Here is a 25,607-nt window from a genome sequence, read left to right on the forward strand (position 1 = left end):
GTAATATATACAGACTTTGCAAAAGCCTTCGACAAGTTTGACCATGGCGTAATAGCGCACAAAATGCGCACTAAAGGAATAACAGGAAAAGTCGGTCGATGGATCTATAATTTCCTCACTAACAGAACACAGAGAGTAGTCGTCAACAGAGTAAAGTCCGAGGCAGCTACGGTGAAAAGCTCTGTTCCACAAGGCACAGTACTAGCTCCCATCTTGTTCCTCATCCTCATATCCGACATAGACAAGGATGTCAGCCACAGCACCGTGTCTTCCTTTGCAGATGACACCCGAATCTGCATGACAGTGTCTTCCATTGCAGACACTGCAAGGCTCCTGGCGGACATCAACCAAATCTTTCAGTGGGCTGCAGAAAACAATATGAAGTTCAACGATGAGAAATTTCAATTACTCAGATATGGTAAACATGAGGAAATTAAATCTTCATCAGAGTACAAAACAAATTCTGGCCACAAAATAGAGCGAAACACCAACGTCAAAGACCTGGGAGTGATTATGTCGGAGGATCTCACCTTCAAGGACCATAACATTGTATCAATCACATCTGCTAGAAAAATGACAGGATGGATAATGAGAACCTTCAAAACTAGGGAGGCCAAGCCCATGATGACACTCTTCAGGTCACTTGTTCTATCTAGGCTGGAATATTGCTGCACTCTAACAGCACCTTTCAAGGCAGGTGAAATTGCCGACCTAGAAAATGTACAGAGAACTTTCACGGCACGCATAACGGAGATAAAACACCTCAATTACTGGGAGCGCTTGAGGTTCCTAAACCTGTATTCCCTGGAACGCAGGAGGGAGAGATACATGATTATATACACCTGGAAAATCCTAGAGGGACTAGTACCGAACTTGCACACGAAAATCACTCACTACGAAAGCAAAAGACTTGACAGACGATGCACCATCCCCCCAATGAAAAGCAGGGGTGTCACTAGCATGTTAAGAGACCATACAATAAGTGTCAGGGGCCCGAGACTGTTCAACTGCCTCCCAGCACACATAAGGGGGATTACCAACAGACCCCTGGCAGTCTTCAAGCTGGCACTGGACAAGCACCGAAAGTCAGTTCCTGATCAGCCGGGCTGTGGCTCGTACGTTGGTTTGCGTGCAGCCAGCAGCAACAGCCTGGTTGATCAGGCGCTGATCCACCAGGAGGCCTGGTCACAGACCGGGCCGCGGGGACGTTGACCCCCGAAACTCTCTCCAGGTAAACTCCAGGTAATGGCCTATTTACAGTGGAATATCCGCGGCCTCAGGGGTAATCGGGGTGAGCTTCAGATGTTGCTTTCCAGGTTTTCCCCTGTTGGTGCTTGCTTACAAGAACCAAAATTACACTCGGCTGTTTTCCAACCTATCTCAGGCTATAATTTATTGTATTCTTCGGATCCTTTCTCAGATGGGACCTTTAATGAAAGTGCCCTTCTTCTACGCAATGATATTCCGTACTGTCAACTATTTGTCCATACCTCGCTGCATTACACTGCAGCCCGTATCCACTTGAATAAGTGGTTTACAATATGTTCTTTATATCTCTCTCCTTCTCGAGCATTATCTATCCCAGACTTTGCCTTTCTTGTTTCATCCTTACCACCACCACTTCTGTTACTTGGTGATTTTAATGCCCACCATTTCCTCTGGGTGGGGGGTCTCATTGTGACTCACGTGGCATTCAGTTGGAGGCTTTTCTTGCATCTCACCCCCTCCATGTTTTAAATACGGGTACTCCCACCCATTTTGATCCTCGTACTCATACTCTCTCTTGCATCGATCTATCAGTCTGCTCTTCCTCCACTGCACTAGACTTCACCTGGTCTGTTCTACCAGACTTACATGACAGCGATCATTTTCCGATCATTCTTACTTCTCCTTCCTATTCGCCACCTTTCCGTAGCCCTCGATGGCAATTTGATCGGGCAAATTGGGATCTTTACTCACACCTCACTGCTTTTAGTGAGGTTCCTTCTTCATCCTCCATTGATGAGCTCCTACACATCTTCTCGACATCAGTTTATACCGCAGCTTCTCATTCTATACCCCAAACCTCAGGCAGGCATTCTCAGAAGTGCGTGCCTTGGTGGTCTCCTGCTTGTGCTCGTGCAGTATGTTTGAAACGTGCTGCATGGGGCAGGTACCGGTACAATAGAACCGCTGAAAGACTTGTTGATTTTAAGCAGAAGCGTGCGATCGCTCGCCGTGTCATCCGTGAAGCTAAACGCACTTGTTGGCCAGAGACTGTTTCCACCATCACCTCTGCTTCTTCTATGAGTGCAGTCTGGAAAAAAGTGAGGAAATTGAGTGGTAAATACTCTCCTGACCCGGCTCCTGTTCTACGGGTCACTGGTGTTGATATAGCAAACCCTCTCGACGTTGCCATTGAACTTGGCACACATCTGGTCCGTATTTCCCGAGGGCTCCATCTATGCCCCTCGTTTCTTTCCTCAAAGTCTGCCAGAGAGTTAGTACCCTTGGACTTTTCTTCTCTCGGAGAAGAACAGTATAATGTGCCTTTTACACTTCAAGAACTGGAGGCAACGCTCTCAGCTTGCCGATCATCGGCAGCTGGGCCTGATGACATTCATATTCGTATGTTACAACATTTACATCGGTCAGCCCTTGTAGTCCTCTTACACCTCTTCAATCTTATTTGGGCACAAGGAGTTCTTCCCCAGCTGTGGAAATCTGCCATTGTTCTCCCTTTCCGCAAACCGGGTACTACAGGACATGATGCCTCCCACTATCGCCCCATCGCTCTTACTAGTGCAGTTTGCAAAGTGATGGAACGCCTCGTAAATCGACGTTTAATGTGGTATTTAGAGACTCACAACAGTCTCTCCGCTAGTCAATATGGCTTTCGTAAGGGTCGTTCTACCATAGACCCCTTACTACGCTTGGATACGTATGTTCGTAATGCCTTTGCGAATAATCACTCAGTTATTGCCATATTTTTTGACCTTGAGAAGGCATATGACACAACTTGGAGGTATAATATTTTGGCCCAGGCCCATTCCTTAGGCCTCCGAGGCAATCTACCATCCTTCCTTAAGAACTTTTTAACTGACAGACATTTCCGTGTTCGAGTCAATAATGTTCTTTCCCCGGACTTCGTCCAAGCTGAAGGTGTCCCTCAGGGATGTGTTCTAAGCACAACACTTTTTCTCCTTGCTATAAATGATTTGGCCTCTGTTCTTCCACCCAATATTTGGTCATCACTCTATGTTGATGACTTCGCTATTGCTTGTGCAGGCGCTGACTGTCACCTTATTGCAGTTTCTCTCCAGCATGCGGTCGACCATGTTTCCACTTGGGCCACCACACATGGGTTTAAATTTTCAAGTACCAAAACTCACCAAATTACTTTCACTAGACGCTCTGTTATCTCCGATCATCCTTTGTATCTCTATGGCTCCCGTATCCCCGAACGTGATACAGTCAGGTTTCTAGGCCTTCTCTTTGACCGTCGGTTAACCTGGAAACCTCACATTACCTCTCTGAAGGCAACTTGTCACAGCCGGCTAAACCTTCTTAAAACCCTTGCTCATCTTTCCTGGGGAGCTGATCGTCGAACTCTGCTTCGCCTACATTCAGCCCTCGTTTTATCGAAACTCGATTATGGTGACCAGATTTATTCCGCGGCCTCTCCTGCTACTCTCTCTAGCCTTAACTCTATCCATCACCAAGGCTTACGTTTGTGCCTTGGTGCTTTTCGCTCTTCCCCTGTTGAGAGCCTCTATACAGAAGCAAATGTTCCATCCTTGTCTGATCGCCGTGATGCCCATTGCCTTCGTTATTATGTACGCTCTCACGATCTACACAATCCTTCCAATCCTGATATTAGTAGACATTCTTTATTCGTTCGCCGCCCCTGTTTGCTCCGTCCCTTTTCTCTTCGCCTACATTCACTCTTGTCTTTCCTTCAGTTACCACCTTTATATGTTCATGTAGCATCTCACTTTTCCCTACCCCCCTGGGAAGTTCCAGCTGTTCGGGTCTGTTCTTTCTCACTCCCTTGCTCGAAAGCTCAACTGCCTACGGTGGCTTCCCGCTCTCTTTTTCTTGATCACTTCCACTCCCATTCTCATGCCACCGCTGTGTACACAGATGGCTCTAAGTCTTCAGACGGCGTCGGATTCGCAGCAGTGTTTCCGGACAGCGTCGTACGGGGGCATTTACTATCTTCAGCTAGCATTTTTACTGCTGAACTGTATGCCATTCTTGCAGTACTTATTCGTATCGCATCTATGCCTGTGTCATCATTTGTAGTAGTCTCAGACTCCCTTAGTGCTCTACAGGCTATACGAAAATTTGATACATCTCATCCCCTAGTTCTCCGTATCCAACTTTGGCTACGCCGTATGTCTACCAAACATAAAGATATTGTTTTTTGTTGGGTCCCTGGTCATGTCGACGTACAGGGCAATGAACAGGTAGACACTGCTGCGCGGTCAGCAGTACATGACCTACCAATTTCCTATCGAGGTGTTCCATTTCTGGACTATTTTGCTGCAATAGCTACCCACCTTCGCACCCGTTGGCAACAACGTTGGTCAACTCTGCTCGGTAACAAACTTCATTCTATTAAACCGAGCATAGGTTACTGGCCGTCTTCTTGTCATCAGTGCCGAGGTTGGGAGACCACTCTCTCCCGCCTTCGCATTGGCCACACTCGTCTTACTCATGGGTATCTCATGGAGAGGCACCCTGTTCCTCTCTGTGAGCAGTGTCAAGTTCCAGTATTGATTAGCCACATTCTGTTAGACTGCCCTCTCTATCAACGAGCACGCAGAATTTACCTCCAACGTCGTCTTCGTTCTACTACTCTCTCTTTACCTTCCCTTCTTGCTGATGGACCCTCCTTTAATCCTGACTCTCTCATTGACTTCTTGACAACGACTGATTTACTCCACAAACTCTGATGATACTTTTCGCACTCCCCTCAGCCCTTTCTAGTTCAGTCTCTTGCTGTCCTTTACCCTTTCACCATCCACTACCCCGCTGTTATCCGTAACCTATTACTCATCCATCTCCCTTTTACCACCTGATGCCCTCGCTTCCTTCCTGCCCTGCAGCGCTGTATAGTCCTTGTGGCTTAGCGCTTCTTTTTGATTATAATAATAATAATAATCCACCTCAAATGCCTGTTTTGTAAGTTATTACTGATAGATACAGATGGTTAAAAAACTACAAGTCTTTTAAAGACATTCATATTCTTTATGGAACATGACAATAATTACAAAATCTTTACAAAAATAAATCAAAGAGCTTTCTTGTGTTATGTGACTAGACAACTGAACAAAGTCTCATGCTCTAGGATGAGGAATCTAGATTTTAACACTAAACAACATTAGTGGAATGAAAACTTGTAGGACGGGTACCATTAAGGCACTTATATAATTCTTGAAACATACCATGAAAGTTATGGTATAATTAAATTGAACAGGTACTAATGGTAACCAAATACACATATATTAAAAGTAATAAAACATTCATACAATAAACAAAAACAAAAATTCTTTAAAATTAATAAAGCTTTACAAGAAATGAAGGAACTATTTTTTTTTTCATTTTAGATACAGTATATTTTTACCTAAATATATACAATAAACAAAATGACAACCATCAAAAAATGACTAGCAGTCAATGACTGCCGACTCAAGGATAGAAGACTAACACAGTGTACTGTATTAACTTTACAACAGAAGTCAAGTTGTTGAATCATTGATAACAGCATAAAAAAACTTGTTCATATTATGTACCCTTTACAAATTTACATTTATTTCCCCTGTTATCAAAACTGTTTATATTAATTGACAGCTGCATTAAAAAATAACAAAACAGCCATCAATCTTAATAATTTTTCATAAACTAGATTGAAATTATCAAAATATATTCCAACAATATAATTGTTATTAAATACCTGATATTATTCAGAAGCTAAGGGGGCAAAGGTAGACTACAGAATTTACATGGATCTCAAGTACACAGACAAAGGCTGAATATGAAATTTGTGTAGATCACATTCCAAAAAGGACGATACAGTATAGTGTTGAAGTGGAGTATATCGGTAAGAAGACACTGTGACCTCTTGTGATGTCTGAGACCGTCTTGGTATGTCTTACATCTTCCACATCCATGGGCCACTCACAACATAACCTATTCAAAATATAAACTGTTAAAAATCTGAAATTTACATTACAAAAAAATGAATAAATTGGAAATGTCTTCCTCCATAAGACTATGTTGTAATATAAGTATCATGCAGAAAAATTAAGACAAATTAGATATTTAGAGGTATTCTAGCTACTTAACCCTTTGACTGTCACGGCCGTATATATACGTCTTACGAGGTACCGTGTTTGACGTATATATGCTCGTAAATTCTAGCGGCTTCAAATCAAGCAGGAGAAAGCTGGTAGGCCCACATGTGAGAGAATGGGTCTGTGTGGTCAGTGTGCACCATATAAAAAAAATCCTGGAGCATGCAGTGCATAATGAGAAAAAAAAACTCTGACTGTTTTTTTTAATTAAAATGCCGACTTTGTGGTCTATTTTCGTATAGTATTTATGGTTGTATTCTCGTTTTCTTGGTCTCATTTGATAAAATGGAAAACATATTATAGAAATAGAGGTGATTTTGATTGATTTTACTATAAAAAGAACCTAGAAATGGAGCTCAAAGTAGGGGAAATGTTTGATTTTTGCCAAAGTTCAAAAGTAAACAAATGATGCCATTGTCCAATAAATGTCCAACTAGCCATTCTAATATGCAGTCATGAATGGGTTGATGTTATTTATACAATTATTACAGTATTGCAGTAGTCTGCATAATAGTAAGTCTTCTATTTTTTGTTTGAATAAAAATTCAAAATAGAAAGCAAGAGTAATATCAGAGGGGCCTGGAGACATGACTGATGAACAAAGAAAATGTTATTTTAGAGCCAGGAATGTCTGCATTGTTCATTCTGGACCTTATTTTGAAATTGTCATATTTTTTAGTTTTCGTGAAATTGGCCAAATTGCAAATTTCTGACCACATTATTAGGTAGTTGAAATCGGTAAATGGGCAGTTTCCTGTACTAAATCGATAGAAAAAATGGAGTTCTAAAGAAATAGCTATGAGTTTGGGCGACTGGAACAACGGAATTAGCCGAAAATAGGGCTCAAAGTGGGCGAAATTGCCGATTTGTAAACAACGCCGAGGTCGCTAGCTTCGCGAGAGCATAATTCCGTCATTACAATCGGGAAAAGATTCTCTATCATTTCATAGGAAAAAATAATTTCTTTTTTTAAACTTTGCGACACCAGGAGACACCTCAGGATTGGGGGTTGCGACAGTCAAGGGGTTAAACATTACTGTGTACACAGTATATCCTCTCATAATGCAGGTGATACATTCCTAAAAACAGGCACCTTATGAAAAGTAACATGATGTGAAGAAGATTGGGAACAAATAAGGTTACTTTACAGACACCTCCATTACTGTCATTGGAGTGTCCCTCCACACAGGCCTTGGGTGAAACTATTGTTTTAGTGTGGGCAGACCTGTATTACTGCTTGATGTAAACAAACTAATTTGTCTGGACACATACTATACAAGAGTTTCTCTCTGGTTGTCAGTCTATTTTGCATTATATCACCCAGTCTTGTCTCTTATATAATAATGATGGTAATCAAAATTAATAAAAGTGATGCTGGAAGTGCCAAGAAGACAATTACAAATGAAACTTAACAATTTCTAAAAATTGTGGTCGAAATTGTTGTTCAAGTGGTGGTGGTTAATGGGTCTGATGAGTGGCTGTGCACATGGCTAGTGTAAAGCTTAATTACACATCTTGTTGATTATAATGACTGATAGTAGTTATTAAATAAGAAAACTGTGTAGTGAAATGGAGAGCATCAAACAGCAGACACAGGTGGCCATTGTGACCCTAATTTGTGTTTTATTTTCTTTCGTATCATTATTCAGTATCGTCTCTTGAATGTTAATCATGGCACCCAGAAGGTAAAATACTGATGTTGGAGGAGGCATGGAACTAATGATTTCTAAGAAAAAATGTGGCTAGAGGAATGGGGAATTGTGTTAGAGTAACAAATACACCTACCATCCGACTTATGACCTGCTCGACATACGTCCACTCGACTTACAACCATGCATCTGGCAGCTGGGCTGGGCTGGCTGATGCATACTGCTGTACAATATTTGATGATACTAGTGGCAGCAATGCGCCATGCAGGCAGCATCAGTTTGTATCAGCAGCATCATACTGTATTAACTGTACTAACTGGACAGTGAATTTCACCATGGCCCCTAAGACGAAGTCTGAATCTTGCATTGGAAATTGTGGCAAGAAAGGCTCTTACTCTCGAGCTTCTTAATTTGAATACACTGTCGCACATAAACCTGTCTGTATCTGTATTTGTCTGTATCTGTTTATCTATGTTTTCCTGTGTCTGTCTGCTTGTCTCTCTGTCTCATGAACCAACAGGTATTACACATGAAGCAGAGTTGTCACATCTTCAATATGACGCTAATATCAGCTCTACAGCTTATTTATCTATCGAAATTCATCTAACATGACATAATAAATAATATAAATAACATAAAAACCTGATATACACTCTAGAATGAATAAGATATGAACCTAACTGTTTTAAACTCCACATCTTGCACCTGTGCTGGTGTGCAGATACACATTAAAATCATTAAGAGTGTGTTATTGGTCTTGAAGATCCTATATTAAAAATGATAATAACAACACAATAATAATCAGTCTGAGGTGCATTAAATATTTAGTATATGAAATGTTAATACAGTGGACCCCCGGTTAACGATATTTTTTCACTCCAGAAGTATGTTCAGGTGCCAGTACTGACCGAATTTGTTCCCATAAGAAATATTGTGAAGTAGATTAGTCCATTTCAGACCCCCAAACATACACGTACAAACGCACTTACATAAATACACTTACATAATTGGTCACATTCGGAGGTAATCGTTATGCGGGGGTCCACTGTATAGACATTTTGCATAATCCATCTATGATTTTTTTTCAAAATTATATAATAAACATGCTACGTAACATATAAACATGTAAATTAACATACATATGAGATGTTTTTCCAGTTGGCTTGGCAGAGTGAACAAAAACCATTCGTGTCCGGGCTGGTAGCAACAACAACTAGTTTGTTTACAAAACTCGCAAACCTTCTACACACTCATTCTCTCTCTCATTCATTCATTTAATCTTATTTACTCACCTCTCACTCTACATTAAGACTACAGATATTTTAAAGTAGGTAATGAGTGAACATTATTATATTTTATTAATAATAATATTATTAATGCATATGTATTATTGTAATAATAATAATAATTATTATTATTATTAATTTAGGGAACTGGAGTACAGATCCACTGTATAGCACTTTGTCTGGATTTTCTGGGTTATCCTAGATAATTTACACTATACATGTATATGATAATTTTACTAATGTGTACCTGTGAGAAAGAAACAGAGATAGAGACAGATACAGATGGACAGACAGCCAAATTCAGTCAGCCATGCAGCCAGCCAGCTAACCAACCAACCAACCAACCACTCACCCACCTACCTGGCTGGCCTGATAGCCAGCCAGCCAGCCGAATATGTATTACACATGTTCCAGAGTCGTTTCTCATTACTTAGAGCATAGGTTATACACAGGTACAAAGCATCATACACACAGGTACGATCCATCATACACACAGTACGATGCATCATACACACAGGTACGAAGCATCATACACACAGGTACGATGCATCATACACACAGGTACGAAGCATCAACATTCTGGCAGGATGACACTACCAGTGGTATTCTCCCATTCCACTGTGTCGAAATACTTAAAGATAACAGGAACATATGATACTCTATGAGATGTAAAATTTACAATACAGTCCACTACCATGTATACATAATATACAGTACATAAATGATTAAAATATATCAATAGTACATTATGGTAAAATGAAATAATGATTATACATTACATTACAGTACTATGTAGGTAGTTTATATAGCAAAGGTTTGACATTATGCCCTACCCAGTATGTCGGCAATTTTCAAAGGTTCGACTTACGTCCATTTTGACTTACAACCAGTTGGTCAGAACCAAGCTTGGTCATAAGTCGGATGGTACTTGTAATTACACTAATTACAAATTCTTGTGCTTTAAATAGTTATTACTCTAACTGCATTTACACAATTGTTAAATATGTAGTGGAGGCAGAGGCCACATGAGGTTCTTAAAATACATAAGCACCATATCAACCACACCTACACACTTCTGTAGCAACAAGGGAAAAGAGCAAGGATTTGAAGGTAACACATAACTCTTTCTTGTCAGTTTTTACCCTACTGCAGACAAGAATATATTAAACTGATAGTACGAGTGATTTGTTGTGGGTGGTGTTAAGGGTCACTCAAGCTCATGCTTACTACTTTGTATGGAAGGGATAGTGTCTACAATTACCAAGCTGTATTTAATCAAAGGCACTTGATGGCGAATTGTCATCACAATATAAATACAGTATTTTTTTTTTTCAACAAGTCAGTCGTCTCCCACCGAGGCAGCATGACCCAAAAAGAAAGAAAAAATCCCCAAAAAGAAAATACTTTAATCATCATTCAACACTTTCACCTCACTCATACATAATCACTGTTTTTGCAGAGGTGCCTAGATACAACAGTTTAGAAGCATATATAAAGATATATAACATATCCCTCCAAACTGCCAATATCCCAAATCTCTCCGTTAAAGTGCAGGCATTGTACTTCCCATTTCCAGTATTCAAGTCTGGCTATATAAAAATAACTGGTTTCCCTGAATCCCTTCACTAAACATTACCCTGCTCATGCTCCAACAGCTCGTCAGGTCCCAAAAACCATTTGTCTCCATTCACTATCTAACACGCTCATGTATGCTTGCTGGAAGTCCAAGCCCCTCGCCCACAAAACCTCCTTTACCCCCTCCCTCCAACATTTTCGAGGATGACCCCTACCCCACCTTCCTCCCCTACATATTTATACGCTCTCCATGTCATTCTACTTCGATCCATTCTCTCTAAATGACCAAACCACCTCAACAACCCCTCTTCAGCCCTCTGACTAATACTTTTATTAACTCCACACCTTCTAATTTCCACACTCCGAATTTTCTGCATAATATTTACACCACACATTGCCCTTAGACAGGACATCTCCACTGCCTCCAACCGCCTCCTCGTTGCAGCATTTACAACCCAAGCTTCACACCCATATAAGAAAGCTGGTACCACTATACTTTCATACATTCCCTTCTTTGCCTCCATGGATAACATTTTTTTGCCTCCATGTATACCTCAACACACCACTCATCTTTTTTCCTTCATCAATTCTATGGTTAACCTCATCCTTTGTAAACCCATCTGCTGACACATCAACTCCCAAATATCTGAAAACATTCACTTCTTCCATACTCCCTCTCTCCAATGTGATATCCAATTTTTCTTTATCTAAGTAATTTGATGCCCTCATCGTCTTACTCTTATCAATGTTCACTTTCAACTTTCTACTAATAATATTATGAAAAGAATATGCATAAGAATAAACAACTACCAACTTCACTGTGGGAGTAGGTGATAAGAGTGCCACAGCCCTTTAAGATTCATTACTCCTTTTTTCACTCTCTAAGCCTCACTAGAGTTCAAGTATTTTACAGAGTATCAATATCAACAATGTTAGGTAGGAAGAACTATTGTTTTTCAAAGCTTTATGACATTATGAGGCAAGCAACCCTATTATTCCCATATGTTTTCCACTATAATCACGGAAATAATTGACATGCAGCTTTCAGGAATGTAACCCATGTGAAGAATGAATGTTCACTGTATTTCTAAATACAGCAGGGCCCCGCTTTACGGCGTTTTGCCTTATGGCCTCTTCAAGGGGGGCTCCTTGGCGTGGTGAAGAGGCTCTTGGTCTGAGGAATTAGCCCTGTCGGTCTTCTTCCTCAGACCGAACCTAATTACCCCCCATTCTCCCCTCCCCTATCCCATCCTCCCCATCCTCCCCTTTTTCCATTCCTCCTCCTCCTCCTCACCCCTCCCTTTTGCCCTTCCTCTTTTTGGCCTTCGGGATTTCTCCCACAGGCGCGCTAGTTCCTAGGTAGGGGAAAGGACACCGGGGTCCATCCCATTCCATTGAGGTTCTTGGCGGTGGCGTAGTTTGCCGTGGAATCTGGATTGCCTGGGGATGTCCCGATCCCTCTCCGGTATCCCGGAGTAGCTTTGGGTGTCTTTTGGGCGACGGGTATATCTCTGGAAGCCACCTTTCGGATTCCGGGGGTGGTGGCCGAAGGAGGTATGCTTTGTGGCGGATATCCGGCCACCCTCTCTTTTGTCCACCGAGGTAGCTCGGCAGATGTGAGGTTGCTATCCCGGATTGCTGGTTTACTGGCATGAAGGGTAGGGTATGGCACGGGTTCCATGCTGCATCTGCGCTACTAGCGGTGTTGAGGTCCTCTTGGGCGCGGAGGGAGATTTCCGGCCCTTTCATTCCTCCTGGGAACTATTCCTCCCCGCTCCCCCCTTTTTTTATTCTTTTTTTTATTTTTATTTTCTTTTCTTCTTTCTTTTTTTTTCTTAAAAACAAAAAGCAAAGGAGTAACCTAACCATGGCAGCCCTAGTCCATGAAACCACTACCCCCGGGCCCCTTCTTGATACCGCACCCCATTCTGACCCTGCCTTGTGTTTAGACCACTCTTCGGACACTCCTGATGCCCCTGTACCTCTTGCTGGTGCTGTTTCCTCACCCGCTTCAGGTACCTGGGCTTCGACTGACTCCTTCGATTTGTCTGAACTCCGCTCTCCTTTGACTATGCTTCCGGCTTCTCCCTCTACGGTACGGCAATTTTCGAATCGCCCGCCCATTTCATGCCAGACCAACTCCGGTCCTACTCCTAAACGCCAACGTCAATCTCCTGATGATGCTCCTTCGTTACCTTCCCATTCTACTCGGAAAAGACCGACACGTCAAGCACTCCCTCTCCACGCTCAGTTTCGGACCACACAATGGACTAAATTCTTTACTTTAAGGCCAACTTCTTCTTCTGCCTACCTTTCTGACCATAGTATTGGCAAAGCGCTCCTGCGTCATGTTGGCAGAGATATTTCATTTCACGCTCTCAAGAGCGGTACTCGCATCGTCACTGTCCAGAATGCTACCCAAGCTCATGATCTTTCTCTCCTTTCGAATATCGATACTACTCCTATCACTATTGAAAAACATCTTTCTCTCAATTCTTGTAGTGGTACTGTCATTCTGCCCCATACCATAGTCCAACAGAATTTCCAGTCATGTGGCAATGACATTTTTGAACAGCTGGAACTCCAGGATCTCCCAATCCTCAAAGTAGACACTTATGTCCTTCCTGCCCGGGGGCGGAGATGTTACCCTTGCAATGTGGCTCGTTTAACTTTTGACAGCCGAGAACTCCCGTCCTCTGTATATGTCGCGGGACATCGGTTACAAGTTCGAAAGGTGATACCTACACCGCAACAATGTAGAAATTGCTGGCGTTTTGGTCACCCAGCGAAATATTGCAGATCTATGGCCGAATGCCCAGTCTGTGGTGCCGACGACCATTCTAATACATCTTGCAGTCAACCTCCATCTTGCCTTAATTGTAATGAAGCTCACCCTTCGTACTCCCGCCGTTGCCAGGTCTACTTAAATGAACGTGAAATCCGTTGCCTCAAAGAGGCAGAAGGTCTCCCTTATGCTATGGCAGTTACTCATCTCCACCTCCAAGGGAGACTACCCCGTGTTTCTTATTCTCGTGTTTCCAAACGTCCCCCCACTTCTGGGGTCCCATCTTCTGCAGCCTCCTCTGTTGTTACCCCTCCCATAGCCACTATGGCATCTAATCCTTTTGCTGTCCTTGGCTCTGACGTCCCGACTACAACTCAGTCTGTTCTCACATCTTCGCGTCCTTCCTCACAAACCCCAGTATCAACAAGACCTCGTATGACACCTAATACCAATCGCCCCTCTACTCAGAAGTCCAAAAAATCCACATTGCTCAAATCTTCTTTGCCCCTTCCTTCCCTTCTTCCACCTCCACACTTTACCTTTCCAGTCTCTGTACCTAGTTCTTCCCCTCTCTCTGGCTCTATTACAAGTGTGGAGATTCACCCTCCTCCTCGTACTATGCCTTCCACCCCCGTCCCCTCCCAAGTTTCTCCCTCTTCTGCCACCTCCCAGGTTTCTGCCTCTTCTGTCCCCCCCCACACTTCATCTCCAGTCCCTTACACTTTTCCCTCCCCCTCTACTTTGGTACAGTCCATTACTGTCCCAATCTTTACTCACCCTCCTCCTCCTATCTCCAATATGGTCTCCCATACATCTTTGAATTCAGAAACACTTGAAGCCATTTCAGAATATATTGCAGAGACTAAACCTTCAATGGACACTGATTCACTCCCTGTTCCTTCTCTTCCCTCTCCTCCATCTTCACAACCCCATTCTTCGCAACGCTCCGTTCCTTCACTACTTGAACATCTTCCAATGCCACCACACGTTGACTTTTCTAACCCCTCTAGTCCATAGGTGCCTTTACCTACAGATTCCTGATATTTTCTTCATCGCCAATCATGGCCTATTTACAGTGGAATATCCGCGGCCTCAGGGGTAATCGGGGTGAGCTTCAGATGTTGCTTTCCAGGTTTTCCCCTGTTGGTGCTTGCTTACAAGAACCAAAATTACACTCGGCTGTTTTCCAACCTATCTCAGGCTATAATTTATTGTATTCTTCGGATCCTTTCTCAGATGGGACCTTTAATGAAAGTGCCCTTCTTCTACGCAATGATATTCCGTACTGTCAACTATTTGTCCATACCTCGCTGCATTACACTGCAGCCCGTATCCACTTGAATAAGTGGTTTACAATATGTTCTTTATATCTCTCTCCTTCTCGAGCATTTTCTATCCCAGACTTTGCCTTTCTTGTTTCATCCTTACCACCACCACTTCTGTTACTTGGTGATTTTAATGCCCACCATTTCCTCTGGGGGGGGGGTCTCATTGTGACTCACGTGGCATTCAGTTGGAGGCTTTTCTCGCCTCTCACCCCCTCCATGTTTTAAATACGGGTACTCCCACCCATTTTGATCCTCGTACTCATACTCTCTCTTGCATCGATCTATCAGTCTGCTCTTCCTCCACTGCACTAGACTTCACCTGGTCTGTTCTACCAGACTTACATGATAGCGATCATTTTCCGATCATTCTTCTCCTTCCTATTCACCACCTTTCCGTAGCCCTCGCTGGCAATTTGATCGGGCAAATTGGGATCTTTACTCACACCTCACTGCTTTTAGTGAGGTTCCTTCTTCATCCTCCATTGATGAGCTCCTACACATCTTCTCGACATCAGTTTATACCGCAGCTTCTCATTCTATACCCCAAACCTCAGGCAGGCATTCTCAGAAGTGCGTGCCTTGGTGGTCTCCTGCTTGTGCTCGTGCAGTACGTTTGAAACGTGCTGCATGGGGCAGGTACCGGTACAATAGAACCGCTGAGAGACTTGTTGATTTTAAGCAGAAGCGTGCGCTCGCTCGCCGTGTCATCCGTGAAGCTAAACGCACTTGTTGGCAAGACTGTTTCCACCATCACCTCTGCTTCTTCTATGAGTGCAGTCTGGAAAAAAGTGAGGAAATTGAGTGGTAAATACTCTCCTGACCCGGCTCCTGTTCTACGGGTCACTGGTGTTGATGTAGCAAACCCTCTCGACGTTGCCATTGAACTTGGCACACATCTGGTCCGTATTTCCCGAGGGCTCCATCTATGCCCCTCGTTTCTTTCCTCAAAGTCTGCCAGAGAGTTAGTACCCTTGGACTTTTCTTCTCTCAGAGAAGAACAGTATAATGTGCCTTTTACAATTCAAGAACTGGAGGCAATGCTCTCAGCTTGCTGATCATCGGCAGCTGGGCCTGATGACATTCATATTCGTATGTTACAACATTTACATCGGTCAGCCCTTGTAGTCCTCTTACACCTCTTCAATCTTATTTGGGCACAAGGAGTTCTTCCCCAGCTGTGGAAATCTGCCATTGTTCTCCCTTTCCGCAAACCGGGTACTACAGGACATGATGCCTCCCACTATCGCCCCATCGCTCTTACTAGTGCAGTTTGCAAAGTGATGGAACGCCTCGTAAATCGACGTTTAATGTGGTATTTAGAGACTCACAACAGTCTCTCAGCTAGTCAATATGGCTTTCGTAAGGGTCGTTCTACCATAGACCCCTTACTACGCTTGGATACGTATGTTCGTAATGCCTTTGCGAATAATCACTCAGTTATTGCCATATTTTTTGACCTTGAGAAGGCATATGACACAACTTGGAGGTATAATATTTTGGCCCAGGCCCATTCCTTAGGCCTCCGAGGCAATCTACCATCCTTCCTTAAGAACTTTTTAACTGACAGACATTTCCGTGTTCGAGTCAATAATGTTCTTTCCCCGGACTTCGTCCAAGCTGAAGGTGTCCCTCAGGGATGTGTTCTAAGCACAACACTTTTTCTCCTTGCTATAAATGATTTGGCCTCTGTTCTTCCACCCAATATTTGGTCATCACTCTATGTTGATGACTTCGCTATTGCTTGTGCAGGCGCTGACTGTCACCTTATTGCAGTTTCTCTCCAGCATGCGGTCGACCATGTTTCCACTTGGGCCACCACACATGGGTTTAAATTTTCAAGTACCAAAACTCACCAAATTACTTTCACTAGACGCTCTGTTATCTCCGATCATCCTTTGTATCTCTATGGCTCCCGTATCCCCGAACGTGATACAGTCAGGTTTCTAGGCCTTCTCTTTGACCGTCGGTTAACCTGGAAACCTCACATTACCTCTCTGAAGGCAACTTGTCACAGCCGGCTAAACCTTCTTAAAACCCTTGCTCATCTTTCCTGGGGAGCTGATCGTCGAACTCTGCTTCGCCTACATTCAGCCCTCGTTTTATCGAAACTCGATTATGGTGACCAGATTTATTCCGCGGCCTCTCCTGCTACTCTCTCTAGCCTTAACTCTATCCATCACCAAGGCTTACGTTTGTGCCTTGGTGCTTTTCGCTCTTCCCCTGTTGAGAGCCTCTATACAGAAGCAAATGTTCCACCCTTGTCTGATCGCCGTGATGCCCATTGCCTTCGTTATTATGTACGCTCTCACGATCTACACAATCCTTCCATTTATAGAATGGTCACCGATATTAGTAGACATTCTTTATTCGTTCGCCGCCCCTGTTTGCTCCGTCCCTTTTCTCTTCGCCTACATTCACTCTTGTCTTTCCTTCAGTTACCACCTTTATATGTTCATGTAGCATCTCACTTTTCCCTACCCCCCTGGGAAGTTCCAGCTGTTCGGGTCTGTTCTTTCTCACTCCCTTGCTCGAAAGCTCAACTGCCTACGGTGGCTTCCCGCTCTCTTTTTCTTGATCATTTCCACTCCCATTCTCATGCCACCGCTGTGTACACAGATGGCTCTAAGTCTTCAGACGGCGTCGGATTCGCAGCAGTGTTTCCGGACAGCGTCGTACGGGGGCATTTACTATCTTCAGCTAGCATTTTTACTGCTGAACTGTATGCCATTCTTGCAGCACTTATTCGTATCGCATCTATGCCTGTGTCATCATTTGTAGTAGTCTCAGACTCCCTTAGTGCTCTACAGGCTATACGAAAATTTGATACATCTCATCCCCTAGTTCTCCGTATCCAACTTTGGCTACGCCGTATCTCTACCAACATAAAGATATTGTTTTTTGTTGGGTCCCTGGTCATGTTGACGTACAGGGCAATGAACAGGCAGACACTGCTGCGCGGTCAGCAGTACATGACCTACCAATTTCCTATCGAGGTGTTCCATTTCTGGACTATTTTGCTGCAATAGCTACCCACCTTCGCACCCGTTGGCAACAACGTTGGTCAACTCTGCTCGGTAACAAACTTCATTCTATTAAACCGAGCATAGGTTACTGGCCGTCTTCTTGTCATCAGTGCCGAGGTTGGGAGACCACTCTCTCCCGCCTTCGCATTGGCCACACTCGTCTTACTCATGGGTATCTCATGGAGAGGCACCCTGTTCCTCTCTGTGAGCAGTGTCAAGTTCCAGTATCGATTAGCCACATTCTGTTAGACTGCCCTCTCTATCAACAAGCACGCAGAATTTACCTCCAACATCGTCTTCGTTCTACTACTCTCTCTTTACCTTCCCTTCTTGCTGATGGACCCTCCTTTAATCCTGACTCTCTCATTGACTTCTTGACATCGACTGATTTACTCCACAAACTCTGATGATACTTTTCGCACTCCCCTCAGCCCTTTCTAGTTCAGTCTCTTGCTGCCCTTTACCCTTTCACCATCCACTGCCCCGCTGTTATCCGTAACCTATTACTCATCCATCTCCCTTTTACCACCTGATGCCCTCACTTCCTTCCTGCCCTGCAGCGCTGTATAGTCCTTGTGGCTTAGCGCTTCTTTTTTGATTATAATAATAATAATTCGCCTTATGGTGTTCCACTAATACGGTGATCTCAAATTATGACCAAAACTCTCATTACGGCTCTGTCTTTCTAATACAGGGTGTTTTAAATGCCTAGTATATAATGTGTGGGTTGGGTGGCCAGATGGGTTATGATACCTACCACACTTCGATGCCTACCTACCTACCCTACTATTCACCTTGCACCCTATATTAAGATCATTAAGACTACAAATATTTTAAGGGAAGTAATGAGTGTACACTAAATGCATTTTATCACTTTAGGGCTCTTTCAATGTCAAAGTATATTACATGTGGGTGGGGTGGCCTAGTTGGCTGCCATACCTACCACACCTAACTTCTTACAATAAACACTACTCACTTCTCACCCTACATTAAGACTACAAATATTTTGAGGTAAGTAATGAGTGTACTGTGTGTATTTTATTTTTTATTGTTTTTTAATGCCTTGTTCTATTGCTAACTTAATACTTGTTAGTGTAAACTTATTATCTGACATTTATAAGAGGAAACAAATGGCGTTCTGCTTTCCGGCGATGTCCCCTTTCAGGCAGCAGCCTGGAACCTAACCTGCCCTACTGTACTGCATTTCTAAATCTTTCGTCATATTCCATGATTCACCTTTACTAGTAAAACATTAATTCATTCATTCATTCTACAAATCAGCCTCAGAAAAATAGTATGGTGAGACTGACAAGATGTGGAAAAAGACACTTATGTACAGTTCAGGACATTTATTAGAGGAAATGTTTCGCAACAAGGACTGAAGAAGCTACTCATGGCGAAATGTTTCTTCTAATAAATGTCCTGAACTGTACATAAGTGTCTTTTTTCCACAAATCAGCCTCACTTCACCTGCCATCTCCTCACTTTCCACCTGATCATTCAACTTTATTGTATGTTACAGCCTGCACTTTACACAAAATACTGTTACTATATTAAGGTATACATATATTATGTATTTTTTACAACTAACCAACAATTCAGAGCAAATTTTAGAGGATGATCCAATCTGTCCTGGACCATTATTATGTCACGAGTGAGAGAAAAGGGAAGAAAGCCAAAGGAGAGGTCAGATGAACAGATATTATATTTTAGTTTGACAATTTGATGATTTTCTGCTATTGTTTTCAAGATAATTACACTGGAACTCATATACTGACAGAATGTAATATAGTTCTTTGTATAACGTATTAATGATCTCTGTCATGTACTGATGAATAGTACCATTCGTTTTACTGTAAATATATAAATTGAAAATTACATGAATTATGCTAAAATTGCCTTAACAAACAAAATTAGATTTATCAATAAAATTTGCAAATATGGAGTGTTCTTTTTGTATCATAACTTAATAGTCATTTATGTAGTTATTGTAATTACCTGGAGGAGCAGTGAAGTATCCTGGAGGTGCTGGCATTTGCATATGGTCCTGTGGAGGCATAGGCAAAGTGTCCTGGGGAGGAAGAGGCATTACTTCGTGAGGACGGTCAAATTCCAAATAAGTGACCAAAGGGGGCGAAGCTAACTCACCTGATCCTACACTACCACCTGAAATGATCTGCCAAAAGACAATTTCAGACATAGCAACAACACCACTCGTCAAAAAAGCTACTCATTTTCTTATATTATAGCAGTAATGAAAGTAACCAAAAAAGTTCAGTACAGAGGCATGCATCAGGACTAGTTCCAGAACTAATGTATTCAGATATTTGGGAGTGGACGTGTCAGTGGATGGGTCTATGAAAGATGAGGTGAATCATAGAATTGATGAGGGGAAAAGGGTGAGTGGTGCACTTAGGAGTCTGTGGAGACAAAGAACTTTGTCCTTGGAGGCAAAGAGGGGAATGTATGAGAGTACAGTTTTACCAACGCTTTTATATGGGTGTGAAACATGGGTAATGAATGTTGCAGCGAGGAGAAGGCTGGAGGCAGTGGAGATGTCATGTCTGAGGGCAATGTGTGGTGTGAATATAATGCAGAGAATTTGTAGTTTGGAAGTTAGGAGGAGGTGCGGGATTACCAAAACTGTTGTCTAGAGGGCTGAGGAAGGGTTGTTGAGGTGGTTCGGACATGTAGAGAGAATGGAGCGGAACAGAATGACTTCAAGAGTGTATCAGTCTGTAGTGGAAGGAAGGCGGGGTAGGGGTCGGCCTAGGAAAGGTTGGAGGGAGGGGGTAAAGGAGGTTTTGTGTGTGAGGGGCTTGGACTTCCAGCAGGCATGTGTGAGCATGTTTGATAGGAGTGGAGACAAATGGTTTTTAATACTTGACGTGCTGTTGGAGTGTGAGCAAAATAACATTTATGAAGGGGTTCAGGGAAACCGGCAGGCCGGACTTGAGTCCTGGAGATGGGAAGTACAGTGCCTGCACTCTGAAGGAGGGGTGTTAATGTTGCAGTTTAAAAACTGTAGTGTAAAGCACCCTTCTGGCAAGACAGTGATGGAGTGAATGATGGTGAAAGTTTTTCTTTTTTGGGCCACCCTGCCTTGGTGGGAATCGGCCAGTGTGATAATAAAAATAAAAAGATAAATCACAGGGATGTCAGGATGTATTTCTTCAGTCTCTCAGTGGTCAGGAAGCAGCATGACCTTGGCAAAGAAATGGTGGAGGCAGACTCCATACATAGTTTTACAAATAGGTATGACAGGGCTCACAAGGCCAAGAGAGTGAATCTGGCAAGAGGCAAGGCCAGGAGCTATGATTTGACTCCTGCAACCACATACAGATGAATACAGTACTGAAAGTACTGTAGGATTGGTTCACTTTTACCAAATCAAGACTAACCCTTAAACTGTCCAAACAAATTTACATTCACATGTGTAGTGCTCCAAAAGTAGATCTACGCTTTTTTTTTACAAAAAAAAAAAAAGTAGATCAGTTTTTTTTACACGTTTCCAAATGTAAAAAAAAGAAAAGAAGATCTACGTTTTTTTTTACATACTTTCAAATGTTGAAAAAATGTAGATCTACGTTTGGACAGTTTAAGGGTTAATGAGATTTTGTGAATTACTAACTTATTAATGTGGAGGATATACTGTTTATGAAAACTGTATACAATGCTAGGGCCTAGAGGTTATGGTTTGAAAAAAAAAGTCCTCTTCTGACTAGGAATGGGTCTCAAATATTTTGAGTTAAAATGTATGATCATCGTGTTGATTTGTATGGTATTTACGTAGAGTTGTGTGTTCTTCTATTACTTCAATGGTTAGGCATACTTACACCACATTATTACAACATGGTATAACAACAATAATTATATGAAAATACTTCAGTTACTGGGAACAAAACATCATCAAAATGTTTTATTATAATGACATACCTGGGAAGCTAAACTACCAGTACTTGACTTTCTGGAGCCCATGTGCATTAGAGGCTCTCCTTCATACTGATGGCTTCTCTGGTGAAGATGAGGTGGTGTGTTGCTTGACTGATGAGGAGGACCACAATTCTGGAACTGTCTTGATCCTCCTCTGCCTGGTGGAGTACCCCCACCTCGTTGGAACCTTGGAGGTAATGAATGCTGACCCCCTCCCCCACGACCCATTGTTAATGGATCTGAAAAAACAGAGTTGTATATTACATACCTAATGAGTAACAAGGATATTAGTAAGCATTACTTCAACATAAGAGCGGTAAACTTGTTAGCTGGACTCAAGTCCTGGAGTTGTGAAGTACAGTGCCTGCAATCTAAAGAGGCTAAGACATTTCAGTTTAAAGTTTCACCTGAACTGTGATGTCAGCACACCTCTGGCAAGACAGCAACTGAGTGAATGATGGTAAATGTGTTTCCACTTTTTTTCATGGGTGGGTGGGTGGGTGGGTGGGTGGGGGAGACATGACTACAGCAGGAGAGGAGGGTCAATGTAAAAAAAAAAAAAAAAAAAGACATCATTTATCTAATTGTGTTCTCTAATGATAAGTCATATCTAAAATTTTCTCCTATACGTTTAAAGATATATTTTTTTCATTAATGTTAATGTAAAAATTTTAAATTTTTCTCCAAAAGAATCTTAGAAAACTTACCTAACCTTATTATAACAAAAACAATTTATTTTACCCTAACCCAACTAAATATATTTTAGATTTGTTTACAATAATTTAATACTAAACAAACACAGTGAAATATATTTTTTTCGTTAGGTTCAGAATGATTTTGGTGATACACTCTTGAAGTCATTCTGTTTCGCTCCATTCTCTCTACATGTCCGAACCACCTCAACAACCCTTCCTCAGCCCTCTGGACAACAGTTTTGGTAATCCCGCACCTCCTCCTAAAACTGTTGTCCAGAGGGCCGAGGAAGGGTTGTTGAGGTGGTTCGGACATGTAGAGAGAATGGAGCGAAACAGAATGACTTCAAGAGTGTATCAGTCTGTAGTGGAAGGAAGGCGGGGTAGGGGTCGGCCTAGGAAAGGTTGGAGGGAGGGGGTAAAGGAGGCTTTTAACATTTCTTTGATATATATATATATATGCCTCACGTATATATATATATATATATATATATATATATATATATATATATATATATATATATATATATATATATATATATATATATATATATATATAAGTTAAGAAAGCCTAGGGAAAGTATGGATTTGTCAGTTAAAAACAGAGTAGGGGAGTTAGTAGATGGGGAGAGGGAGGTATTAGGTAGATGGCGAGAATATTTTGAGGAACTTTTAAATGTTAAGGAAGAAAGGGAGGCGGTAATTTCATGCACTGGCCAGGGAGGTATACCATCTTTTAGGAGTGAAGAAGAGCAGAATGTAAGTGTGGTGGAGGTACGTGAGGCATTACGTAGAATGAAAGGGGGTAAAGCAGCTGGAACTGATGGGATCATGACAGAAATGTTAAAAGCAGGGGGGGATATAGTGTTGGAGTGGTTGGTACTTTTGTTTAATAAATGTATGAAAGAGGGGAAGGTACCTAGGGATTGGCAGAGAGCATGTATAGTCCCTTTATATAAAGGGAAAGGGGACAAAAGAGATTGTAAAAATTATAGAGGAATAAGTTTACTGAGTATACCAGGAAAAGTATACGGTAGGGTTATAATTGAAAGAATTAGAGGTAAGACAGAATGTAGAATTGCGGATGAGCAAGGAGGTTTCAGAGTGGGTAGGGGATGTGTAGATCAAGTGTTTACATTGAAGCATATATGTGAACAGTATTTAGATAAAGGTAGGGAAGTTTTTATTGCATTTATGGATTTAGAAAAGGCATATGATAGAGTGGATAGAGGAGCAATGTGGCAGATGTTGCAAGTATATGGAATAGGTGGTAAGTTACTAAATGCTGTAAAGAGCTTTTATGAGGATAGTGAGGCTCAGGTTAGGGTGTGTAGAAGAGAGGGAGAATACTTCCCGGTAAAAGTAGGTCTTAGACAGGGATGTGTAATGTCACCATGGTTGTTTAATATATTTATAGATGGGGTTGTAAAAGAAGTAAATGCTAAGGTGTTCGGGAGAGGGGTGGGATTAAGTTATGGGGAATCAAATTCAAAATGGGAATTGACACAGTTACTTTTTGCTGATGATACTGTGCTTATGGGAGATTCTAAAGAAAAATTGCAAAGGTTAGTGGATGAGTTTGAGAATGTGTGTAAAGGTAGAAAGTTGAAAGTGAACATAGAAAAGAGTAAGGTGATGAGGGTATCAAATGATTTAGATAAAGAAAAATTGGATATCAAATTGGGGAGGAGGAGTATGGAAGAAGTGAATGTTTTCAGATACTTGGGAGTTGACGTGTCGGCGGATGGATTTATGAAGGATGAGGTTAATCATAGAATTGATGAGGGAAAAAAGGTGAGTGGTGCATTGAGGTATATGTGGAGTCAAAAAACGTTATCTATGGAGGCAAAGAAGGGAATGTATGAAAGTATAGTAGTACCAACACTCTTATATGGATGTGAAGCTTGGGTGGTAAATGCAGCAGCGAGGAGACGGTTGGAGGCAGTGGAGATGTCCTGTCTAAGGGCAATGTGTGGTGTAAATATTATGCAGAAAATTCGGAGTGTGGAAATTAGGAGAAGGTGTGGAGTTAATAAAAGCATTAGTCAGAGGGCAGAAGAGGGGTTGTTGAGGTGGTTTGGTCATTTAGAGAGAATGGATCAAAGTAGAATGACATGGAAAGCATATAAATCTATAGGGGAAGGAAAGAGGGGTAGGGGTCGTCCTCGAAAGGGTTGGAAAGAGGGGGTAAAGGAGGTTTTGTGGGTGAGGGGCTTGGACTTCCAGCAAGCGTGCATGAGCGTGTTAGATAGGAGTGAATGGAGACGAATGATACTTGGGACCTGACGATCTGTTGGAGTGTGAGCAGGGTAATATTTAGTGAAGGGATTCAGGGAAACCGGTTATTTTCATATAGTCGGACTTGAGTCCTGGAAATGGGAAGTACAATGCCTGCACTTTAAAGGAGGGGTTTGGGATATTGGCAGTTTGGAGGGATATGTTGTGTATCTCTATACGTATATGCTTCTAAACTGTTATATTCTGAGCACCTCTGCAAAAGCAGTGATAATGTGTGAGTGTGGTGAAAGTGTTGAATGATGATGAAAGTATTTTCTTTTTGGGGATTTTCTTTCTTTTTTTTGGGTCACCCTGCCTCGGTGGGAGACGACCGACTTGTTGAATATATATATATATATATATATATATATATATATATATATATATATATATATATATATATATATATATATATATATATATATATATATATATATTCTTCTTCTTCTTTCAACAAACCGGCCGTATCCCACCGAGGCAGGGTGGTCCAAAAAGAAAAACAAAAGTTTCTCTTTTCAAATTTAGTAATTTATACAGGAGAAGGGGTTACTAGCCCTTTGCTCCTGGCATTTTAGTCGCCTCTTACAACACGCATGGCTTACGGAGGAAGAATTCTGTTCCACTTCCCCATGGAGATAAGATGAAATAAACAAGAATAAGAACTAGAAAGAAAATAGCAGAAAACCCAGAGAGGTGTGTATATATATGCTTGTACATGTAT

The 25,607-nt window shown here is 42.0% G+C and overlaps 1 protein-coding gene across 5 annotated transcripts in view; it reads right to left on the minus strand.

The window, feature by feature from the left end:
• Positions 1 to 3,807: 3,807 nt before the first annotated feature.
• Positions 3,808 to 25,607, minus strand: part of LOC138855384 (histidine-rich glycoprotein-like) — a 99,210-nt gene continuing 77,410 nt past the window's right edge. For 4 of the 5 annotated variants that reach the window (XM_070104516.1, XM_070104513.1, XM_070104514.1 and 1 more), the window contains 3 exons: positions 21,921 to 22,156; positions 19,983 to 20,160; positions 3,808 to 6,174 (listed from right to left, as the gene is read on the minus strand). In XM_070104516.1, the coding sequence (XP_069960617.1) occupies positions 6,137 to 6,174; positions 19,983 to 20,160; positions 21,921 to 22,156 (452 nt within the window). In that variant the 3' untranslated portion in view covers positions 3,808 to 6,136. The remainder of the gene's footprint in view (positions 6,175 to 19,982; positions 20,161 to 21,920; positions 22,157 to 25,607) is intronic. The other variant, XM_070104517.1, reaches the window with a different exon arrangement.

This window comes from Cherax quadricarinatus, chromosome 92 (assembly GCF_038502225.1).
Source record: "Cherax quadricarinatus isolate ZL_2023a chromosome 92, ASM3850222v1, whole genome shotgun sequence".
NCBI lineage: Eukaryota > Metazoa > Arthropoda > Malacostraca > Decapoda > Parastacidae > Cherax > Cherax quadricarinatus.